The 25,856-nt window shown below is 39.5% G+C and overlaps 1 protein-coding gene across 7 annotated transcripts in view; it reads left to right on the top strand.

Moving 5' to 3' along the window:
- Enox2 (ecto-NOX disulfide-thiol exchanger 2) overlaps positions 1-25,856 on the top strand; it is a 281,277-nt gene that overhangs the window by 120,257 nt on the left and 135,164 nt on the right. For 4 of the 7 annotated variants that reach the window (XM_038316243.2, XM_038316238.2, XM_038316239.2 and 1 more), the window contains exon 3: positions 1,160-1,303. The exons of 2 other annotated variants lie outside the window; for them this stretch is intronic. Coding sequence is in view for 1 of the 5 variants with exons in the window: in XM_038316237.2 (XP_038172165.1) it covers positions 18,826-18,871 (46 nt within the window). In the remaining 4 variants the exon portion in view is untranslated. Of the gene's footprint in view, positions 1-1,159; positions 1,304-18,740; positions 18,872-25,856 lie in introns of those variants that run through there. One more of the 7 variants, XM_038316237.2, reaches the window with a different exon arrangement.

Here is a 25,856-nt window from a genome sequence, read left to right as displayed (position 1 = left end):
AAATTAGATTAAAAAATGAACCATGTCAGTCCAACCTGATTCCCCTTTAAATAGGAAGTAGTGGATAAAAGGCTTGGAAGAAATATGCTTACTTTGGGCTTTCACAAAGCTTTTCTTTCTGTAGTTCATGACATTTTAATTGAAACCCTTGAAATTCCCTGTGCTGCTGCCAGAGAGAGAACTTAACTGGACTCGCCTCTTAAGGTGTGTCTATGCTGTGGCTTCAGAGCCACTAGCTGAATGCAGCACAATACAGAATTGTCAGTTTACTTCAAATATTAAGGATTTCTGTGATGTTTTCTATAAGTTTCACAAATGATAGCATCGTTTCTTAGTGTCAAAGATTTTGACAGAGCTCTAAGACTTAGCGAGTGGAAAGTACCTTTTGGCATCCTGTGTGGTGCAGCAATGTTATAGTTAAGTATCCATGCCTCTGACAGCATTTGAACGTGATGAGAGAAATGCCAGCAAACCTGGCCTAGAAGCCCCCATTATTCTAGCAAGTAAATAACTCCCCACAATGTCCATATCTTTCTTTTCTTTTCTCATTTGCCATGAGCTTACAGTTTTGTTATGAGAGACCTTTGTGTTATCTTTGGAGATGACTAACACCAGAAGTATCTAATGCTTGTATCTGCATCAGTTCAGCAAACCTCATAACAAAATAATAGAGAAGGTCTTAAGGGATAATTCAAAAATTCAAAGCTAACCTTTCTCAAAGAAAAGTAGGTTCAGCTACAGAAACATCTAAAAAATAACTTCTATATTTTTTGTTTGAGATGAAGTCTTACTATGAAGTTTGTGGTATCAAACTTCTATACTTACACGACTTCCTTGCCTCAGCCGCCTGAGTACCTAGGCCTATTGGCACAAATCCCTGCATCCAGGTAGCTCTGTCATTTTAATGGAAGAAGTATAAAACAAAATTGGGAGGATTCTTAACCAATGACAGAGTCACCATCTTATATTTTAATTCTGAACTTGTCAACAATCTGCAAAAATTACAGAGGGCAACTGTCCTGAAGGATTTATCTTTTTACAAGAAGACTCTGTTAAGACCTACAAGATTTTTTTCCCCACTAGTGGCATCTATAATAAAGTCTGGGGATGATCCCAGTCCTTAATGGAGTCTGGACTTGGCTTTCTTTTTCTTCTTTAGGATTGAACCAGCTGCCCTTTGACCCTGCCAACAACAACGAACCCCTGCAGTTTGGTAGTGCCAGTGTCCCTCTGGTCACAGATGGCCTCATTGCGAATGGAGGGGATTCAAGCAAGAAAAGAAAGAGAACAAATACTCCTGCAGGTAAGCTAGGTGGAAATGCACTGTCTTAAATCAGTGCTATTGAGCCAAATTTTTCCCATAACCTGGTAGGTTGTGGGCACTGCGCTAGGCAGTGTAGGGATTGCAGAAGCAAGTCAGAGGCCCATGCCTTTTCATCTGACAGTGGGGCCACATATATGAATAGCTTGTATTATCATGAGTGCTGCAGTTGAATGTGTGCAAGGGAGACAAGCTGAAAAAAGGGATATTTTGATTTACCTTTAGAGATTATGGAGCACTTCATACCGCATGTGACATTTTTAGCAGATCCTCGAAGAATAGGTAGATTTGAATCAGGAAGAATAAGTAAAGAGTTTTGACTTTTATAGAAAAGGAATTGTGTGAGTAACTATTTCACTACCCACTTGTCTTTTTATGAACATGGAACATGGAACACTTTATCTCTAAATCAGGTAATTGCATACATTTCTATCTCTCCAGCTCCCAGTACCTCTGCAATGCATATAATGTTCACATGAATACGGTTATTTTAAGACAGTATTTCACTATGTAGCCCAAGCTGGCCTCAAAATTATCTGCCTTCGTGACTGAGTTGTATGATCAGAGGTTTCACCACCATAGCAGGCCCTACATGTCTTTTATACCCTCAGAATTAATTAGACTACCTGAGAAACAGATTCTCCGCACTCCCCTAAAACAGCACAGTGGATTGTTAGCATTCCCTGCAATCCTTTCCTCATTCCTCCTGTCTCGTCGGCACATTCTCATCTTAAATCTCTCTAAACTCAGTGAGAAAACAGCAAAACCAAATATTAACTGACCATTTAATATTCAGGTTTCATCATTTAGGTCAGACATCAACCCGAGATATTGGGGTGGGCTTGCCTAATAGACATGTTTATAGTTTTTTTTAACTATTACTGTTATTTGCATCTTCCAAAATCAAGTATGTTTATGAACACAGTATCATTTTCTGTCTTTTAGATCATAGTCAAGATGTTTGCTAAGTATATATTTGGAAAATGAAAGTACAGTATAAATATTGCCTGTATGGAATCCTTAATATAAAACAGAGTTCTTTTTTGTAGAGTTTGGAAAGGTAAGGTGGATAGCCCAGGAGCTGTCTTGAGTTCTAACTCTGGAGATCTCTCTCTCTCTCTCTCTCTCTCTCTGTTAATTTGTCTCTCTCCTTCATTCTTTCTCTCAGCTTAGAGTGAGTTCCTTAGCCTCTCTGAGGTTCCCTTTTCTTCATGTGAAGCAGAAATGATGCTAAAGCTTTCTTCAAGGGATTGTGAGGCAAAGTAGTTGAAATGATATAGGTGGTTTTTAACATCATAGCTCCATACAATGACCACTTAATGAATTGCCATTCTTTTCTTATTACATATGAGCCACATCATTTTTAGCATCAATATTTTTCACTTTTGAAGGTTATCTGTTGTCGACACAAAGTATGCCTCGTTGTGTATGTGGGCTTGTGAATGTATTTGTGTTTTTTTCTGTTTTTTTAATTAAAAATTTCCATCTCCTCCCCTCCTCCTTTCCCTTCCCTTCCCTCCCCTCCCCTCCACCCATACCCCCACTCCCTCCTTCTCCAGGCCAAAGAGCCTTCAGAGTTCCCTACACTGTGTTAAGTTCAAAGTCCTCCCAACTCCCCCCAGGCCCAGGAAGGTGTGCAACCAAACTGACAAGGCTCACACAGAGCCCGTCCATGCTGTAGAGTCCAAGCCCATCGCCATTGTCCTTGGCTTCTCAGTCAGCCTCCACCGTCAGCCACATTCAGAGAGTCCGGTTTGGTCGCATGTTCCATCAGTCCCATTCCAATTGGACTTGGTGATCTCCCGTTAGTTCTGTCCCACTGTCTCAGTGGGTGAAAGCACCCCTCGTGGTCCTGACTTTCTTTCTCATGTTCTCCCTCCTTCTGCTCCTCATCAGGACCTTGGGAGCTCAGTCCAGTGCTCCAATGTGGGGCTCTGTCATTTTCTCCATCCATCGCCAGGTGAAGGTTCTCCGAGATGTATCTTCTGGTGCTGAGATCAGGTGTCCTTGCAGACAAAGGGCCTACCTTGCTGCAGGGAGGCTAATGAAACAAAGAAACTTCCGCCCGCCAGTTGCACTCCCTATCCGGTCCCAGTGCCCCAATCAGGCTGAGCTGGAGATGTTATGAACCTGAAGAGAGGAGGGAGGGTTTTTCTGGATACAAGCTGGGTTTGGGTAGGAAGAGAGAGGCAGTAGCCAGGGAGAGTAGCCCCAGCTGGAAGACTGGGAAGTGTAGGGCCTTGAGGAGAGGCTGTGCTCCCTCTCCCTGTATTTGTCTTTTAAAACTACATTTGACATAGTTCAACTTGGATCAGTTAGGGGCATCATTGGTTATTTACTGCACTTTAATAATTCTATTACAATTTTCAGAATTTACCAGGGAAGATTATACAACTTTACCTGTATACTAACTTGCCCTGGGTTGTATTGGTTTTCTAGTTATCACAGCTACATTTTATACAAGGTCTGTTCCTTTTCTGCAGTCTGCAGTCACTTAGTCTTCTCAGTGTTCTTTTAAAAAAAAAATATTTATTTTACATACAAATCACAATTGCCTCTCCTTTCTCTCCTCCCCTCCCCTCCCCTCCCCCACCTGCCCTACATGTTCTTTAGCAATTCTTTTCCTTTTTCCAATTAGTTAATAAACTTTGAAACTATCAAATAAAAAAATCCTTTAAAAAAAAAACCCTGTCTTTCTAAGTTCGTTTCTCACGCCTGTATGTTAAATAAGGGCAGAACTGACTGTCAGTAGAACCTGCTATGGAGAGTGTTCTTATGATTTATAATATCAACTTTAAACGTCGCTTTTGGCTGCAGGCTTTTTAATCACTTGTTCGTTTTTATACTATAATCATAAGTGATGGACTAGTTTCAGGCAGTACCTTTCTAACTGTGGCTAACTCGAGGGGGTGGGGAAAAGGGATATGTATTAATTTGAATTGTGAACCAGCTTTAAAGAATTGACATTTCATTTCTAATGAGCTTATTCAATGCGAGCCAAGTTAACTGTTGCAGATAAAGGATTTTAACAGTAGATTACACTAATCTATAATTAGCAGAATCAATTTGCATTCAAATAATGAATATTCTGAAGTTCCTTAAAAACAGTGTATTCTTTAAAATAGGTGGAATAAGCTCCTAGAAAGCTAAATTAACTTTCTTGAAATCCTGTTCACACTATTTGTTTAGTGAGCCCTTTCTTTGTTAAGTATCACAAAGGTAACACCAGCCTGGTTAAATGACCACAAATTCCAAATTGGTGTAGTTTAAATTAACGAGATTTTGCTATAGAAAAAAGTCTCTTATAATAGTCCAGCTGGCAATCCTGTGATATTACAAATGGGTGAGTTGCTTCATAATATTATTTCTTTCTTGCGCGGGAGTAGACAAAAGGAAGATTGATGGTTTGTGAATAGGAACTACTCCTTTTGTCACTGTTTACTACCACATGCCAAAGAGGGAAGCTGGGGTTTGATGTTCTCGTAGGAGCTACCAGACATTTCAGTTCTGAGCCACTAACTGTCTATCCGTTACATCCATAGCTGTGAGACAAATCTGACTCGTTCTTCTTCTCCGCAAATGAATTGATGCTGAAAATCGACTTCACCTTCAGGCCCTCCTTATGCCTTTTCTTTCCTTCCTTTCTCATTCCAACTACATTGCCTCCTTTCAGCAAACCCTTGGTCTCCTTTTGTACTGAAACCAATGTCTTGAAAGTTACTCATGATTTCTGCTGTTGTTCTATTCTCTCAAAGATTCCTGTGGTTTGTTCCCCCAAAGGTTCTTATGCTAGAAGCTTGGTAGCAAATATGGCACTGCTAAAATGATGAAATCTTTAAGAGCTGGACCCTAGTGAAAGGTATTTAGGTCCTGAGAGCTCCCTCCCTGGTAAATGGATCGATGCTGGCCTCTTAGAGTGGTCTTGCAGGAATAGATTGATTTCCACAAGACTATATTTTTATAGAAGGGCATGCCTGGCCTCTTCCTGTTGTCTTGTTTTCTTGTTTGCACATGCACCCCTTCTCCACATGGCTGATTCATTTTCTACCTCTCTGAAAAGTAATGATATAGTCTGATGGAGGCACAGTACCATTTGGACTTTCCAACCATCAGAATTATAAACCAAATAAACATATTGACAAGGTACCCAACCTTGACTATTTTGTCTTTATGACACAAAATGAATGGAGACAGCCTCAGCAACTTTGAAGTTAATGTACTTCAGGCAGTTTTTGAAGGACATTTTTAAAATTGATACTGTTGATCTATACATTTTTCTTTTTTTTTTTTACATTCCTTAAACTCTTTTTTTTCTTTTTTTTCCAGTTTATTTATTTTTTATTAAAAATTGCCATCTCCTTCCCTCCCCTCCCCTCCACCCATACCCCACTCCCTCCCTCTCCAGGCCAAAGAGCCATCAGGGTTCTCTACACTATGTTGAGTCCAAGGTCCTCCCAACTCCCTCCAGGTCCAGGAAGGTGAGCAACCAAACTGACAAGGCTCACACAGAGCCCGTCCATGTCGTAGAGACCAAGCCCATCGCTATTGTCCTTGGCTCCTCGGTCAGCCTCCACCATCAGCCACTTTCAGAGAGTCCGATTTGGTCGCATGTTCCATCAGTCCCATTCCAAGTGGACTTGGTGGTCTCCCATTAGTTCTGTCCTGCCGTCTCAGTGGGTGAACGCATCCCTCATGGTTCTGACTTTCTTTCTCATGATCTCTCTCCTTCTGCTCCTCATCAGAACTTTGGGAGCTCAGTCCGGTACTCCAATGTGGGGCTCTGTCTCTATCTCCATCCATCGCCAGGTGAAGGTTAAGGCTCACAGTGAGCCCGTCCATGCTGTAGAGTTCATGTTCATTGCCGTTGTCCTTGGTTTCTCAGTCCTCCTCCACCGTCAGCCACATTCAGAGAGCCCGGTTTGGTCCCCTGTTCCATCAGTTCCATTCCAACTGGACTTGGTGGTCTCCCGTTAGATCTGTCCTACCGTCTCAATGGGTAAACACACTCCTCACGGTCCTGACTTCCTTGCTCATGATCTCCCTCCTTTTGCTCCTCATCGGGACCTTGGGAGCTCAGTCCGGTGCTCCTATGTGGGGCTCTGTCATTTTCTCCATCCAAAGCCAGGTGAAGGTTCTATGGTGATATGCAAGATATTCATGAGTATGGCAATAGGATCTGGACATTTCTGGCACCCTCTCCTCAGCTGCCCAATACATTTTTCTCTGCTCCCCTCCCTGCCTCTCTCCTCCCCTTCAACCCTCTCCCATGGTCCCCATGCTCCCAATTTACTCAGGAGATCTTGTCTTTTACTACTTCCCATGTAGATTAGATCCATGTATGTCTCTCTAAGGGTCCTAATTGTTGTCTAGGTTCTCTGGGATTGTGGTTTGTAGGCTGGTTTTCTTTGTTTATGTTTAAAAACCACTTATGAGTGAGTACATATGATATTTGTCTTTCTGGGTCTGGGTTACCTCACTCAATATGATGTTTTCTAGCTCCATCCATTTGCCTGCAAATTTTAAGATGTCATTTTTTTCTGCTGTGTCGTACTCCATTGTGTAAATGTACCACATTTTCCTTATCCATTCTTCAGCCAAGGGGCATTTAGGTTGTTTCCAGGCTCTATCTATGACAAACAATGCTGCTATAAACATAGCATTTGTCCTTGTGGCACGATTGAGCATCCTTTGAATATATACCCAAAAGTGTTATTGCTGGGTCTTGAGGAAGGTTGCTTCAACATTGCCATACTGATATTCAAAGGGGTTGTACCAGCTTGCACTCCCGCCAGCAATGCAGGAGTGTTCCCTTTACCCTACAACCTCTCCAGCATAAGTTGTCATCAGTGTTTTTGATCTTGGCCATTCTTACAGGTGTAAGATGGAATCTCAGAGTTGTTCTGATTTGCATTTCTCTGATGACTAAGGATGTTGAGCATTTCCTTAAGTGTCTTTTGGCCAATTTAGATTCCTCTGTTGAGAGTTCTCTGTATTTGTTTGTACTCCATTTTTTCCCTCTGTCTGATGTGGGTTAGTGAACATCTTTTCCCATTCTGTAGGCTGCCACTTTATCTTGTTGACTGTGTTTTTTGCTTTACAGAAGCTTTTCAGTTTCAGGAGGTCCCATTTATTAATTGTTTCTCTCAGTGTCTCTGTGATTGGGGTTGTATTTAGGAAGTGTTCTCCCATACCAATGCATTCTAATTTACGTCCCACTTTCTCTTCTATGAGGTGCAATGTGGCTGGCTTTATGTTGAGGTCTTTGATCCATTTGGACTTGAGTTTTGTGCATTGAGATAGATATGGATCTATTTTCATTCTTCTACATGTTGATATCCAGTTATGCCAGCACCATTTGTTAAATATGCTTTCTTTTTTCCATTTGATATTTTTTCTTCTTTGTCAAAAATCAGGTGTTTGTAGGTGTGTGGATTAATATCCAGGTCTTCAATTTGGTTCCATTGGTCCTCCTATGAAGGACATTTCTCAATGTATTTATGTACTGAAAGGTCAAGTCTGTACACTTAACCCCATTTGGTAGCATGCTCATTGGCTCCCCCCCCCCCCATTTTCAATATGAGCTACAGTTTTAAGATCCAGGATGCTAACTCCCCATTGAGAATGAATCTCATCTTATCTGTTGTTGTAATTTGTACTGATAGCTTTTTACCAGCTTAGCCAGGGTGCTTTTGTCTTCCAAATTAAGCTGTGATGGCAACAGTTGTACCTGTCTTCCTCTGGATCAGCCATCCCAGCCTGGTCTTCTCCTTGATGATGCAACAGGGTACCCTCATTTTGTGATACAAGGAAGACCCTCCCACCTTATGTTTCTCCACCAAGATAGTGACATTATAGACCCCCTGCTTGAAGATCAGGAGGTCTCTTAGTGAGGGGACCCTTTTTCCAGAATCTTTTCCCCAGCCCATGTCAACAGCCTCTAGTTTTCTCCTGATTTGTCTCTGGCCTCTTCTTGTAGGCAAGTTTGAACAAGGCCTCGGTGACCTGGTTATCACAAGAAGATGGGGATTGGAGGCTGTTATTTGAAAAATCAGATGAACTTCCTTTGGGGATGGATGTACTGTCCAGTGCCAAAGTTAAGGTGTATAAAAAGAGAGATCTCTACCCGTTTTCCACTTGTAATGATTGAATCCCAAGTGTCAGTTCCTTCAGAAAAATACGTCAATTTATTAATGATCCACTTCAGTGTGGTGATTCTCTCAAAGAAATTGCATATTCTGTTAGTTTATACAGATGAGATACTAATACCCAGAAAGGAAAACCAGCTTTGACCAACATATACTAGCATCACTAGAAATGTTTCATTAAGATAAGGACCCCACCCCATCCAGGTACTAAACAGATCCAACCCTGGTTAGCTTCTGAGATCAGAGTTGACTGAACATTCAGGGTAGTATGCCAGGCCTCCTTAGTGTAGTGAGGGGCTGCGGGCGGTTTCCCACCGCCCTGCTCTCGGCCACCGGCTAGCTTATGCCCCAAAATAATTACACGGAAACTGTATTCTTTAAAACACTGCCTGGCCCATTATTTTCAGCCTCTTACTCACATCTTGACTAACCCATATCTAATAATCTGTGTAGCACCACAAAGTGGTGCCTTACCAGGTAGATTCTAGCATGCGTCCATCTTGGGCTGGAGCTTCATCGCATCTGGCATCTCTCTCTGAGGAGAGGCACGGCAGTCTGCCTAACTTAGGAGAGGCGTGGCATCTTACTGATCCTTCTACCTCACTTCCTCTTCCTGTTCTGTCTACTCCACCCACCTAAGGGGCGGTCTATCAAATGGGCCAGGCAGTTTCTTTATTAGCCAATGAAATCAACTCAAACAGAAGACTCTCCCACATCACCTTAGCCTCCTTATTCCCCAGGGAAAGGTGAGTGTGCTATCTGCCTGTTCTGCAGCCCCACCATGCAGGGCAATCAGACACGATAGGGAGTCAAGTCAAAGCAGAAACTCAGTTTATTACTGTGAGTGTTAGCTTATATAGGTTAAGTGACATCGTGTGATGTGGGGTACCTCCAGCCAATGAGAGAAAGCCAAGCCTTCACTCTGGCTGGAGGGGTGTCTACCTAGATTTTGCTGTCTAATCCTTACTTGGTAGTTTTGAGACTATCCTTCAAACTCAAGCCGGGCTTTTCTCTGTCCTACAGGCCATGATGTACAGGCCCTGAGATAATTTTGGCCCAACAGTAGTATAGTCAGATGTTACCACAGTGGGACATAGGAACCCTGATCCTGACTGACCACTGCAGCAGAAGACCTGGTCCCACTCCTCATGTTAGAGTTGGCCCCACACTTACGAGAGAGTGGTCCCATCCCTCACCATGGGCATGGGAGAGCTGGGCATGGAAGAGCTAGCTCTGCCCCCCACCTCAGAGGTGAGTCCCAGCACCCAGGAGTGACCAAATCAGCTACTACCCAGACACATATCCAAGGGCCTTTGAGATGGCCCACCCCAAAATCTACCCCATCTGTGACCTACCAGAGTATGTGAAAAGACCAGTTCTGTGGAACCATAGCCGTGGGTAATCACCATGACTCAGAGCAACAGCAGGATCTCCAAGAGGAGTTTCCGTGAGGGTCCAGTATTGATGGGTATACCAGAAGCCAGAGGACTTTAACCAGACCAATACCTCATTGCAGTGAACATTTGCAAGTAAAGCTGAGTGGACAAAGGGTCTACTGTGCTCTCAGTGCACTAAGGTGAATGAAGAGGTGTTGGAGAGGCAGGTAAAATGGAGGAGCGAAGTGATTATTTTGATTGTTTTATTTTGTTTTCAATTAATAGTTTTTAACTTTTATTTTGAGAGGACACTATGGGGGTGAAGGGTAGATATGGAGGGATTGGTAAATGAGTAGAATTAGGGTGCATGATGTTCTCAAAGAATCAATTAAAAATTATGTTTAAAAGGTATGTATCTAATCCTGATCATAGATATACTACTATTCTAGCTTGTTGTGATAAACGTCATAACCAAAAGCAGTTTGGGGGAGGAAAAGATTTATTTGACTTGAATTTTGTATCCTAGTTTATCGTTGAGGGAAGTTGGGGTAGGAACTTAAGCAGGAACATAGAAATTGGAACTGAAGCAGAAATCAGGGAGGAACACTCATTAGTAGCTTGTTCCCAGCCTGACCTTCACCTTCCTTTCTCATATAGCCCAAGGCCACTTGCCTAGGGTTAGTACTGTACACAGTGGGCTGGGCTTTCCTATTTCCTCACAAATATGTCCATAGGCCAATCCGATGGAGGCAGTTCTTCAGGTGAGTTTCCCTCTTCCCAGTGTGTCAAGTTGACAACCATGATCAGCCATCACACTAATTTATCACAAATTTCTGCTATAATTTCTGACAATCAAAGCAAGAATTCATGATGTGAATACAGTAAACATTTCCACCAAGGGCAAGTCTATAATAATACAAGGAAGTGAGCCTGCAGAGCAGCTAGAAAGAGCTTCAGTCAGATATAGAGAACTGTATTGGAATGAGTTATCAAGGAAGTTGCTCAAGCTCACTTGGAAGGGAAATACAAAATTAGATAAAACACCTGTCTGCTTGGACGTGTTTTTATTTCCTTTCTCCTCTAGAAAAAGAGCAACAAACCAGCGAACTTTTCAGTGACACTAAAGCCCTTTGATTTACCGCAGACTCACAAGGCTGAGACTTTTATTTCACGTGGAATTTGAAGTTCACAAATGAAAACATTGATTGTTTTTAAAGAGGAAGAATGTTACCACTTTTTGTCTGGGAGTGTGGTATTTCTAGCATGTCAGCTGAGTTATTATAGTGCCAAAGGCAAGAAGAACCTATTGTTCCTTCCAGTGGAATTAAAATACAGAAAAGAATAGACTAATCGTCCAACTCAGTTTCTTTAGTCCTTTGGACATTTTTATCTGATTATAGTTTCAAAAAATAAAACCATTATCTTGATAACTGAAGGGATCAAAAAGTAACTAGGCTACTTGCTTTCTCAGGTCTGATAGAATCTCAGTGTGAAAATTTTTGTCTTCAAGGACTATCTTAAGGGGAGAATGAGGATGTTACAGAAAAGGCAGGGGAGAAAAATGCAAATATATCTCTTAAATTTCCTCAATCATTATACCAGCTTTGGAATGATTTTGTAATTTCATTACACCAAAGTCTTTAGACATTAGTAGCTTAGCAGACAGTGGTAAACTTCGTATGCTGATGATAAAAAAGCTAATGGTAAAAACTGAATCATAATACTTTAGACTTGAAAACAACTTTGTCTGATTACATTTTTACAAGCAAAGAATTGAGACCTGGAGAAGGCCTGAAGTCACATGGTTAATTCTGAGACTTTGATGTAATTAGAGCCCAACATATGTAAATATTTCAGTTTGGCTCACACTATATGTGATTAATTTATTGTTGCTAGAACACATGAAGTGCTGACTTCTATGCTTATACCCTTATATGATTTGTAACAAACTAAGCTAGTGGCATGAGAGACCCCACAATCTCTTATGCTGCTACCCAGGGGAAAGCTCTTTGATTTTCAGATAGGGAAAGACTTTATGATTAGGAAACACTTGTGAGGGAATTACTTCTGTCAAGATGGTACATGTGCAGCTTAGCAAATCACAGAAGAAATCCATGATATTTGCTTACTTTTGTGTCCCCACTGCCAACCCACCCTTAAGTCCCCTTCATCTATATAAAAACCATTTATAAGTATGATTTATCTGTGAGTTCAACTTTGTTGTATAATGTTGTCTAGAGCAGTGGTTCTCAACCTTCCTAAATGCTGTGATCCTCTAATACAGCTCCTCATGTTGTGGTGACCCCCAACCATAACATTATTTTCATTGCTACTTCATAACTATAATTTGCCACTGTTATGAATTATAATGTAAATATCTGATAAGCAGGATATCTGATATTTGATACCTAAGGGAGTTACGACTTGCAGGTTGAGAACTGCTGGTCTAGAGGCTATCTCTTAATTTCATTAAGTCATTTTTTGAGAATTTTCTATATAGGTATTGTATTTATATTATTTGCACCTCTCCCTCTCTCCCCTCCAACTTTTCCTATGGCCAAAAAATTCATGATCCCTTCTTTGATTGTTGTATATACATACATACATACATGTGTGTGTATATATATATATTATGCCTGCATATGTATGTATAAACACAGCCTTCTGTGCCCATTGATGATATTCATATGTATGTGTGTTAATATCTGACTGCTTGGGATTAGATAACCTATGATTGGGTTCATCTCTGGTGAAGACTGGTTTGCCTTCTCTTAATTGTCTGTAGCTTCTGCATCCTGGCATATGACTTTATGAGAGTCTCCCCACCCACCATGGCATTTCCTTATGCGAGGCTTGATTAGGCAGCCATGTGTTTGAGATTTCATAGGTGTGGCTTTCCAGTCATATGTAGAAGTTGCTAGCTAACACTAACAGTCCTGGCCCCTTGTGTCTTGCTGTCTTTCTGGTTCCTCTTCTGCAATGTTCCCTGAGTGTTAGGTTTAGAAGTTATGTTATAGATGTATCAATTATTGATGGATATTCCCTCTGTTATAAAAAAATCATTGATGAGGTTGAGAGCTACACTCATCTGTATGTATAAGGATGTGTATTTAGGATACAGTTAGAGGTCCACTCAATACATGTTTGGTTCGGTGAACAGCTACCCATGGCCAGTGAGGTCCTGGACCCTAGGAAGAACCTACTGCCTCCACTTTCAAATTTCTTGAGTTTTAGTCAGACTTGTTAAAAACAAACAAAAACAAAAACAAAAGCAAAAACAAAAAAAAACCCACAGTCTTGGGTCAGTGAATCTCAATTTTAGCACAAGAGGGTTCTTACATTTTGGGAGGTTCTGTCCCTTTCTATTAGCTCAGTAAAGTTAAGGTCTTTTTTCTTGTCTTTTGGGCCTGTAAGGAACTGGTGAGAGAAAGGAACATACTTAGATATTCAGTGAAAATTAGTTTGGGTACTGAATTTGTCACTAACTAGTCTTTTGACCTTGAATAGATCATAGAAGCCATTTCTAAGTATCACTTTTCAAATCTATTTAATATGAAAAGCATTTTTAAAGCTGTCAAAAAACGTTCATGGTTACTGCTCTGAACATAAGAGTTTGAGAGCCTAAAGGTACCATATTGCTTTTATTATTTTATGAATTAAACCAAGGAAAACAAAGAAACTTTACAATAAACCAAAATAAACTCCCATAGTCTCATTATACCCAACCCATTCTGAGGAATGTAGCTCGAGCCAGAGGCTCAGTGAAGCCTTTAAACCCATCTAGCTCCAAATGTGTCCTTCAGTAGGAATCAGTCCACTCCTTGCCATCTCAGGGTCCTTGAGAATGGTTGCATCTATCACACTTAAATAGAAACTAGAAATTATTTGCAAGGTGGGCCTATGGGCATTTCTCTATATCCACGGTAGGGTACAATTCTGGAGACTTTTATCTGGCATTTTCTGTACGCCCTTACAAACAACTTGAAAGTTTCCTCCTCCCCATGAAATGATAACAAATGGGATAAGAGCCTCCATATCCCTAAGAACTGACATTTACTTTAAGATTAACATGATTTGGTTTTCTAAAACCTATCCTTAGGATTCTTTTATACAATGGGTAACTGACAATGACAGTCTATTGTGTTAGAAAAAAGAAATAGTGTTGTCTAGTATACCTGTATTACATTTAGATTTTTTTCTAACTTGTGTCAAGACAAATTCTAGGTGAAACCAGCCTCTTATTAGTTCCACACAGTGAAGATATTTCATTTTTATGAATTTCAAATACAGAACATTTCTGATGCCTTTTCAACATAATCGTTCATATGAGGCTGCAAATTTTAAAAGTCTCAACTACCTCTTCTAACAGATAACAATAAAAATACTTTGTAGAGGGCTGGTAATGTGACTTAGCTTATAAAATCACTTGCTGCCACGACTGAGTTTCATCCCCAGGATGATCTGAGTTTGATCCCCAGGACCTATCACCGCTTTAGAGGCAGTAGGACCTGGGAGGATGGAGCAGATCAATGAGGTAGACTAAAGTTTCATACAACAGCCAACTTTATTCATAGCCTCAGACAACTGTACCCTGAGGGTTAAGGTTATGCAAGTAATGTTCTCAGGAATCCAAGTTGTATATAATCACAAGAACAAGCCACATGTGTCAAAAACATGTTTTTCCATAGAGGTATATAAAGAAATAACAATAGCCAGTTGTAATAAGTAATTGGAAGTAAATCAGTAAATCTTAGTCATCAGAAGTAAAGTCACTCCTCCCAACTACACTTAGGAGGGGCATGAAAATACATTTCAAGAATAATTCCATGCTTTGAAGAAACTGAAATTGCCATACTCTGTCTTGTTTTCTTGACATGTTCTCATAAGCACTCAGACCTCAGAAATCTCCTCACATGACTCAATTATTGGACCATGTTCCTTCAAGGACCCATACAGTGGAAATAGAAAACCTGTTCCTGCTAATGTTCTCTCTGACCTCCCCACCTGCACCATTGCACATGGAGCACTGGAATAAGTAGGAATGCCTAGACAACTGTGCTTCAAAATACAAGAAGTATGCAAAGTAAGGCCTCGAGAAACTAAAATGCTTCTATAGAGAAAAAAAAAATATTCATTTGAGTTGAAGAGGTAGCCTACAGAGTGGGAAAAAAATCTTTACTAGCTATATATCTGTCAGAGGGTTAGTGTCTAGAATATACAAAGAACACACAAAAACTTCAGCACCAGCGAGCTGGGCGATAGCTCAGCCTGTTAAGTGCACAGCACTGGCGCAAGCGAGGTCCTGAGTTCGAACCCCGGGTCCCTGTGATTCTGTCACAGAGCGGTTCTGTGTCCTGTGTCTGTTGCGTGTGTCTGTGTGCATGAGGTTTCCCATGCTGTCTTGTGGGGAAAATAAAGTTTTGGGCTGGAGAGATGGCTTAGTGGTTAAGAGCATTGCCTGCTCTTCCAAAGGTCCTAAGTTCAATTTCCAGCAACCACATGGTGGCTCACAACCATCTGTAATGAGGTCTGGTGCCCTCTCTGGCCTGCAGGCATACATGTAGGCAGAATTTGTATACATAATAAATGAATAAATATTAAAAACCTTCAGCACCAAGAAAATAAACAATCCAATTTAAAAATGGAATTTGGAATTAAAGAGAGTTCTCAAAGAAATAGAGATGGCTGAGAAGTGTTAATTTTAAATGTCCAGTAGCTCTAGCCAACAGGGAAATGCAAATTAAAGCCCTACATATGCCAAAAACCTATATATCTCATACACATGAAATAAAATAAACAAATATTTTCAAAGTAATTATTCTGAGTGAGGTATCCCAGATCCAGAAAGACAGCCTGTACATATTCTTTCTCAAATGTGGTTGCTAGCTTTGAGTCTTTAGATAAGTGCATTTTAATTGGAGTTTCCATAGAAATCAGCAAACTAGTAAAGGGCCATGGGAGCATTTCAAGGGAAAGGGTAAGAACACAAGTGGCATGATGGGAGAAAGGAATATAATGGAACATGGGGGGTTAAACAGGGTGGGGGCATGATAGAGAAACAACTGGTGTGAGGGATAGCTAACACTAGAGACTTTTTGAAAAGCCATAAGGAACCCCATTACTATTAGAGTGTCCTTACAGATATATATGCATGTATGTATGTATGTATGTTTGTATGTTTGTATATAGGTGTGTGTGTGTGTGTGGTAATTTAATTAATTATTCAAAAAGAGGGAGATAGTGCCTCTCACAGGTACCAGAGTCTATCAAATAAAAATCCCAGTGAGTGGTATCACTTAGCTCTTTCTAAATTGTTGGTTGGTTGAATCCTACCCCATCCCCAGGCATTATAGGTTCTTGCCATTGTTTTACCCTCTAAAACTTGATGGTAAGACCCTATTGCTGAAGACACCACATACTTGAGACATAGGATATGGAGAAATCATGCTGGTACTGACTCAGAAATGCCACCCTTACTGGCTAACTTTCACGGAGCTGTAAGATGCTATGCAAATTCGTGGAAAGAAAATAACCATCCACCTTACCTAACTGTGAATAAAAATTGGCCTATCAAGATATATTCACTGTTGCAATAGTGGCACAAATGTATGGTAGTCACAAACTAATTTTTAATTGGATTTAAAGCCTACTCTACAAGAGGGACCTCATTCCTAGTAGTCATTAAGTGGACCAAATTCCATAACTAGCTTGGTCCTAGAACCTAGAGAGAACTAAAAACTATTATTCTGCTAAATAGACACAATAATAAGCTGTCTTCTATGTTCTTCATATCCATAGATTAGTGCATAGCTCAACCCTTATCAGAGACTCTTCTTTTTGCGTAGATGGCGATTAATGCAATTGGTCAACATGCAGAGAATAAGAGACTGTGGAGTATTTAACTCTAAATATTTATCTCATCCCTTCCACCATGGCTCAGGTATCCTTAGAGGTAGTGGGTGTCTGCAAGCGAAACAGTATTTGCTTGACATGACAATGCTTTTCCGTACGTGAACTCACAGCATCTTTGACTGCATGTACAAGACCTGAACAAATTAAAGACAGCCAGAATACCAGCATGTATTGTAGAGGGACACAGGAAATCCTACCATGAATGACTCTTGGCATTCGGGGTATGGATAGTCCATTTTCTTCAGGGATGTGGATACTAAGAGGCTAGCCAGCTACCATAGGCTATTCTACATATACACACACACAGATAAGACTAAGCAGTGTTATGTCTCTATGTTTTTTTTCTTTTCTAAAAAGCACACAGAGCTATAGAGATTGCTCAGTGACTCGCAGTGGACACTGCTCTTGCAGAAGATCAGAGTTCAGTCCTAGCTCCCATTTCAGTTGGCTGACAACAACCTGTAACTGCCACTTGACAGCATTCTATGTGAGTCTCCTTCCAGAGCACCCACACATATGTGCACATAACCCCACTCAGGCACACACATATACACAACACATAACTAAGTATAGAAAATACTTTATATAAAACATGCAAATTTCATTAGGAAATGTGATATAATAAAAATCTATCTTCATGAAAAAGAACATAGGCAGTTGGTAGGAAAAGTCAGGGGGATAGAGGAGGAATTAAGAGGGGAGGGAATATGAGTAGATTTAACTAAAACATATATGTATGTATGAAATCATCAAGCAATAAATAAAATCATTAGTAATGTGGACAATTCTAGGACCGAGTATGTTGAGAATGTTCTGTTAGAAACTAAGGTGGCAGAAAACGAAAAGATAGAAAATTAACGTAGTGTGTAAATGTTGCCCTTTCTGTGCATCTAAACACAGAACAAAGAGACCACGGTATTTGCAATTTTTTCTGTGCCCTGTTTCCTGATATCTACTGATTCTTTGCCAGAATCCATGAAGATGAAATTCCTTGTAGCTATAAGCAAAAGGACATTCTTGATTTTTCTTTAATTTTGAATTTCCTTAATAGTGTAAACTGTTGAGTTTAATATTTGTAGCCTATAGTAATCCTCATTGAGCCATTTGTTTTATAATAGAATTTAAAAATATTCCTCATATTCCATTTGTATTTTAACCAAAAAGGAGATCTTCTGTGCAAGTTGTATTATGAAACGCTGTGAGGGTTGATGAGAGTTACACAGTAATCTAGTAGAGACATGCCCAACTGCAGAAACAAGTGCCCTGATTCACAGGGTGGGGCAATGCTTAGCAGGTGGCTTCCACTGACTGCAGTCACTTTTCCTGCATACTGGCATTAGTAATAATAGTAATAGCAGCAGCAGCAGCAGCAATAGCAGCAGCAGTAGCTTATATTAAATCTCGATTCTATGCCAACCACTCTGGCCAAGTGCCTTACATATATAAACTCAAGCAGTCGTTACAACAAACCTGTGAGATAGACCTTCATTCCTTTATTTGGGGGTACTTTTTAAATTTCAGGCTTGGACAGCGTGAAACATCCTCTGGAAATTAGAGGAGGCATGTTAGCAGCGCATGTTCAGGGGCCTGGCTCTGCCCCTAGACAAGTTGCTGCAGGCCTTCTCAGTTTCCTTACCATAAAATACCAGTAATCCAGGTATGAAGCTATTTTAGAATTCCCTCAGAAATTAAAGAGTGCTTAGTACATTGCAGTTTTGTTCAATTAATATTTATAAGTGTGAGTCATTTGGTAGGCACTATGCTATTACAGTAAGCTGTGAATAAGACAGACATTGTCCCTTGCTTTGTGACATAGCCTAATGAGGAAGATAGCCATTAAGCAAATAATTATTTGCATTCATGCTTAGTGCTATGAAAGAAGGACTACTAAAATAAACACATGGTAAATAAGAGTAAATATTTACTGAGTGGGTATTGCATGCTGGGATCTATGCCAGGCAAAGAATTGAGTGAAAGTCCATAGTCATTTGAAGAGCGAAGGCCATCTCATGAGCTTGTCTATTAGTTTAAGATGGGCTCAAAGGAACTTTGAGAGGATGAAGTAAAATATATGAAGATGCTTGGTTCAAATCACTGGAAAGCAAAGAAAACAAGTTGTAAGTGTGCTTTCGTTCCACAGGACTAATTCCTGAAGGTCGTGTAAGTCTTGAAATGTAGGGGACATTCCCGACATGAGAGTATATGAGAGAAATGTTAGGAGGCCTGTGTGACTAACCATGGACTCCAGCCTTTTCTTCTCCAGTAAATACTAGGGTTTGAGTTTGCCTTGGGATTTGGCATAAAGGTGTGAAAGTGGCAAGTCACAGCTATCCGCTGTTTTCGAATTTTTAGTTAAATGTCATTTCATGCAAATATAGCGGTTCTTCTGGCAAGCTGTTTTCTAATCTTGCTGTTTTTATTCTCCTCCATAATTACCCTGATGTACGATGCACAGCCTGAGAAACATTGACTAATGCATCTGAAATTATCTCAGCAGGGTAACCACAAAATTTCAGCTTCTCTTGATTTTGTGCCAGGTCTCTGTTAAGCCGCTCTTTCCACATTAGGTATTTGCAGGGAGAACTCCAGATCATTCAGTCTGGGGCTTGCCATCAATTAAGACTGTTGTCCTTGGCTGTGGGATGCCACTCTCTGTGGTACAGCCTATAGAGAAGCAGATGCCTTGACTCTCTGCTCTCCTGTCAAATGGCTTATTGGTTGATTGGGAAGCTGTGAGTTCCTGCTCAGATGGCTTAGAAGTGGTTTCTGCCTTGATTGGTGTGAGTCAAGTAGTAGGAGCTGAAGAACTTGACTCCTTGCTTTCTTCCTAGGTCCCTAGCTAGTAAAATTAAGGGTGGTTTAGGACGACATGCACCCAATGGTTAAAGTCATTTCACCGTGACTCTGTGATGCCAGCTTCTGCATCCTTAGATTTAGTCAACCATGGATCAGAAATATTGACAAAAAGTATGTTAGGCTTCGAATATAGTTCAGTTTTAGAGTGCTTGCCTAGCATGTGTGAGACCCTAAGTGCAATTCCTAGTACCTTACCTATGAAATACTGTCTGTACCGCATAAGGACAGACTACTTGTTATTCTCTAAGCACTAGAGTATAACAACCATGTACACTGTATTAGATACTAGAAATAATCTGTCATTTGGACTTAGGAGCAAATGTGAGTGTACAGCCCAAGAAGTAAGACTGCAGAGTTCAAAGACTAAGGGCTTAGTACATTTGGTGACTACAGTTTCCCTAATCGCCACATCATCCTCCAAACCTTGGTATCTTGGATCCTATACCTTGGTATCTATACCTTGGTATCTGGCCAGTTTGAGAAATGGTAGCTGCACTTTTGCGTAATTCTTGTCTCTCTGATGAACAGTGAACTTAATCATATTTTAAAATATTTACTCGCTTTTGTGTTTCTTTTAGAACTTATTTGTGATCTCTTTTGCCATTTTCTATAGTTATTTGGCTTTTTAGTTTATAGATTATGTCTTTTATGTCATAACAATCAATGCTTTTTGTTAAATGTGTTTCTAAAAGTCTCTCATGTTTTTGTCACCTTTTATACAGTAAGCCATTACTCAGATCTCTTCTATAAAGGTATTTTTGTAGATACTTTTGTCATCCCTAAGTATGGTAAACCACATCCTCCAGATATTTGAGAGTATCCTGATCCCATTGACCCCAGAAGTCTACTAAGTACATAGATCAAATTATGTTTTCTGTGCTATTGAGTCATCTGGCCTGTGGTAGTTGGCAGAGAAGCTCCTATTTTGTTTACCAGACTAGTTCCAGATGCTCTTTGAGAGAAAAATAGGGTAGCAGGACACACCTGCCACTAAAGCTTTGGAATTTGCTATGTGCTGAAGAGAATGTGACCAAGTATTCTAACATCATATACCCAGCTGTTTTGTGCTACAATTCTGAGATGTCTAGTTGCTGCCTGAAAGTGTGTGGTTACACAGAATAAGGTCTGGAAGAGTTCTATCTGGTATCTATTAAAGAAAGCTGGACTGCTTTAGGCATAGGGGACATTCTCCTAAATTCTCATGCATATTCTTAAGGACTAGAAGATTATGCACAAGATCATAAAAAATCACAGCCTATACATAAAACATTTGTGAAAAATTTACACCTGCCAGTCTAATATTTAGCAACTTATATAAACAATTTAGAACTATACATAGAAGTAGGCAGTTAGAAACAAAGACTATAACTTATGTGTATTTGCTCAACATTACTATATGCCTGTTATGTGTCAGGTAATGCCTGATAGAAGAATAAATGAATGTGACAATTTCTAACAGCAAGTGAGAGATGAGTAAGATCTGGCTTCTGTATTCAAGGTATTTACACTTAGTAAATAGAAACTGTGCTCATCTGCTGATGAAAAATCTTTCCCTAGTAATTCTAAAGGGCCCACATTTGTTAGTGTTGAGTTGGAATTGGCGAGGTTATGCAAGAATAATAAAAGTAAATTTTCAAGCCTTTAATAAGTACCAGTGTATTATATCTGTATTTTTCTCTCAGAAAGTCCATTAGTATGCTATTTTCAGAAAAAGTCAATGTAAGCATTCAGCTAAGTAAAAAAGATGCCTTGTCCCTTTTTAGAATTTTCTTTGACCAAGTGCTAGTGACATCTTGAAGCTATGAAAGGGAAAGTGATGTTCATTTGGATTGATGGGTGTTCAGATGGTAAAAATAAGAAAACTGAGATGTGACATTAAGCATTACAGAATGACAGATTTTTCACTGAGAAATGTTCTGGGGTGATAATTAGCTTCCTGTTGCTGAAGGACCATAACTTGAGAAGAAAATATTCCCCTAGACTATGAAAAAGGTGGTGTTGATATTTTATTTCTAAAATTAATTCAGTAAACATTCGCTCCAATAATCAAGCTCTATGAAATTCATTCCGAAGGCATGTTTTCATTTTTAGTGTAATTTAAAACTTTCATAAGGATAGAACAGCTTAAAAAAGCAGCTGAATAGTAGACTGACCATCTTCTTCCCCTCTCTGCCCCATTCTCTTGCCTCCATCCTAGCTGTATTTGGTGTCTTGATCTAGCGGGGAGTTTTAAAAGTCAGACCTTCAAGAATAGCTTTATAATTCAGAATTCCATCTTCTGTGCACCCTGACTCCAGCCTCTACGTTTTTCTCAACCATTCTTTGAAAGGATCAGGCTGCTCCTGCTTCCTACTGAACCCCAGAGTTATTTTTGCAAGTTAGCACTGGCACGGTAACTCTATCCCCTTCTTTGTGGAGCAGGTGCTCGGGTCTTTCAAATTTCATTGGCCGCTAGCGGTCAGTTTTCTTCCAGGGCAAGATTTTATAGCCCCGAGAACCTCCAGAAGGGCCAAGTATTCCCCCGAGAGGCCCATATTAAACGGAAAGCTTAGCTGGGAGTAAGAAAAGAGCCAAAGCATATGAAAAGTTGCTGTAAGGGGCAGGACAGGGTGGTGGGAAAGACAGATGACTTAGAGATCGTCTTTCAGTGATTCAGAGCCAACATGGCAAGGGGTGTAGTCAAGTATGTAAATATTTGTCATTGTAGCAGTGATAAAACAGTTGGGGGGGAGAGCCTGAAGCAGAGACTCTTATTGGATACGTTTATAAAAAACATTTCCAAGAAGTTTTGTGAGTGCAGTGTTAGGAACCTGCCCTCCTCGCCCAGTGTTAACTGAGCTGCAGTCCAAGTATCACATATAGTGCAGTGGCAGAACTGAATTGATCCCACATCTCTGGGGTTCGTAAGAACCCTTAGTTTTCATCATTTACAATTATGGGCAGAAAAGAAGACAAAGAAAATGAATGGCCTGAGACTGAATACCTGCCTCCATTCTTACATCTTACCCTCAATATTACAAATGTGTTGAATCCTCATATTCAAATACAAGTCATTCTTATCTTCTGCTAGACATTTTGAGCATTTCCTCGAGTCCTGATACAATACTGGATTTCTTGCCAAGAGTGTCCTATGTTTTCAGTTCAATCTAAATAAAAATCTCCTGAATTCAAATTCACATTTTCTCCTCTTACAGCACATAGTGTTTCTTATGTATTCTTGATATGTATACACATTTAAGCTCCAACTATGTTGTTTATAGTGAATATCTTCACACTATAGTAATAAAAGTAAAAGTCTTTAGAATCGAAGAAAGTTTCGAGGAGGAGATTCCTGCATATATGAAGCCTGAGTATCCTTATGCAGGACACAGATAGCATATAAGAATAAAAGAAAATATAAAAGAGCATTTAATAAGTGAAGGTGGGAAATAGTTTAGTTCATCACAGTTCTAGGGACTAGGAAGTCCATGATCAAGGACTGTATCTGATGAGGGCTCTCCACCAGGCAAAAAACACAAAAGAAAGGGGGAAGAAGAGGAAGAGAAGAAGCGAGGCTGAATGGATCCATCTGTTCAGGCACCAACCTACACCTAAAATAACATGAATTCATCCATGAGAGCAGAGCCCTCGTGATTTAAGTCACCTCTCAAACTTCCCACCTTCAAATAATCTTGCATTGCCACATGTGCTCTTGATGGCATTCAAGCAATATCAAATACAAAATTTAAAAACTAAATTTTAAAAGCTTCAGTAGAAGAACATTATTGAATATCTCACTAACCTTAGAAATCTGAATGTGATTTAAGGCACAAGACTTCAGGGTATTAAAATATTTGCAAAGGTTGATAATGGTGCCTGCAGCCAAGCCTGATGAGCTAAGTTCAGTCCTTGGGACCCATACAGTGGACGGAAAGAGTCGACTCCTGTAGGTTGCCTTCTGATCACCAAAGGTGCACAAGGGTGTGGACATGCCAACACACATACACAATTATTTTTGCAACTAAAAAATTTTGTTTACCATATTATGTCAGATATAGCTTGATCTGTATAAAAAAAAAACAAGATACAGACTAAGGAAACACATGCAAAAACAAAACTGACGAGATATTATGGAGTATATGTAAAGATGTTTAAAAAATTATTAAGGAAGCTGGAGAGACAGACGCCTCAGTGGTTAAGTATGCCTTCTACTCTTACAAAGGACTAAGATTCAATCTGCAGCGCCCATATTGGATGTCTTGGCAACTGCCCCTATCTCCAGTTCCAGAGAGATCAATATGGCCTCTGCTGGAACATGCACTCAGGTGCACACACCCACACACAGACACATAATACCTACCCATAAATTTTAAAAAAAAATATAGTAACAATAGATTATTTTTAAAAAGACAGCACAGGCAGGAAAATGGACACAAAACATCAATGTTCCACAGAAGTGTAAGCATATCTGGCTAATCAGCTTGTGAAGAGAGATTCAGCATCATTACGATTCTGGGAAATATGCTTCAAATAATACTAAAATATTATTTTAAACCCAATAGGTTAAAATAATAATTAAAAAGTGAGAATATCAACAGTGATTCCTGGCAAAAATAAAGTGTTAATGCCCTAAAGCATTTATTATTTAGAAAGAATTAACTTCTCTGTTTATCTAAAATGGTACTAGCCACTTTCCACCCTTAAGAGAATTGAAGAAATAGTCATTCGAACAATTTTCTGATTTTCATGGTTTAGAGGAGAAATTTCAGCTGAAAAAGGCAAGTATTAGAGCTTTGCAATTTTGCTAATGAAATAGGAAGCCCAGAAATAAGGTGCCACAGGAATATGTATGTACGTACATACGTATGTATGTATGTATGCATGCATGCATATTTGTATGTATGTAAAATATGTAAAATTGCAAATTGCTGCAAAACCATTTAAAGAAATTTTTGGCATTATCTCTGAAAGTTAAACACTCATATACTAAGACCAAAATATTATACATCTTCATATATACACAGAAACTTTTCATCATGTAAATCAGAATATATGGAACATTATATGTATGTTCATCTCACAACAGTCTAGAAACCACCTAAATTCTCATCACCATTAATCTATTATTTATTGGCATTTTGTATAGCCTTCATATGAAGACCCACCCATAAAATATGGATCAATCTTATAACACTTCATAAAAAATAAGCTCTAAAATATTACATAGAGCATGCTATCATTTTATAATCTTAGAAATTACAGGCAGGAGGATGAGGTAAGAGGAACTTGCCACAATTTGAGATAGCTTGTGCTATGTAGTGAGTGCCAGGACAGTATAGACTACAGAGTGAGGAAACCTATATCAAAGAACTCCAAACCAAACTAATAAAAACATAATTTCAATGGTACATGTAGACTTAGTAGAACTATATGAAAAGAAAGGGAGGTAAAATGAATGTGGGTTCGGTATGGTTATATTGTCAATGGGAGAGGGTATGTAGGATTGGAGAGAAGAAAAACGTATGCTTTGTTGTTGGATATTGATTGGCCAAATCTTAGCTTTCATTCTGGATTTTTAGATTATGGGTAGGTATTACCTTATTTAAAATAATTAGCTAAAGAAGGGACTAGTGATGACGTGTCACAAACCAAGTGTTCTAGTTCATGAACTTGAAACCATGAAATAAAAATATACATAAAAATGTGTTTAATAACCCAGTGCTGTTGATAAAAAATAAGGCTAGGTAAATGATGGTTTACATTAGTAACTTTTATTATTTCTCTTCCTATTTTTCTTCTTTTCTCAGTCATTCATTATCTTCCTATTGTGTCTGAGAATTAATGATTCTGAGAAATATTAATTTGCCCGAGAAAGTCCCAAATAACTGAGAAAACTGCATTTAAAATTTAATGTGTTCTAAATTGTCAAACATTAGTAAAAATCCATTAAGTCTCATTACTTGCGTTTTCCCAATTCTGAAAGTACCCTGCACACATACTTTTAAAATCTCACACCACCCAAACCTTTAACCTCTGCATATTCTGACTGTAGTACTCCAAGTCAGTAACAATGTGATAGTCTAATAGTGCTAGATGGTACTGAATTTGTGCACTTTGCTAGATCATGGCTCGTTAGATAGGAAAAAAATACAAGAAAGTAAAAGCCTGTGCTCTTAGTCTAAATCTCTTAAGTCTGCTAAATAAGTTTATTTATTAGACTTCCTGAGTGCTTCCGTCCATTCTTGTCACAAATTCTTCTATCTTTCC

Source organism: Arvicola amphibius, chromosome X, assembly GCF_903992535.2.
Source record: "Arvicola amphibius chromosome X, mArvAmp1.2, whole genome shotgun sequence".
Lineage (NCBI taxonomy): Eukaryota > Metazoa > Chordata > Mammalia > Rodentia > Cricetidae > Arvicola > Arvicola amphibius.
This window is presented reverse-complemented; position numbering and strand designations above follow the sequence as displayed.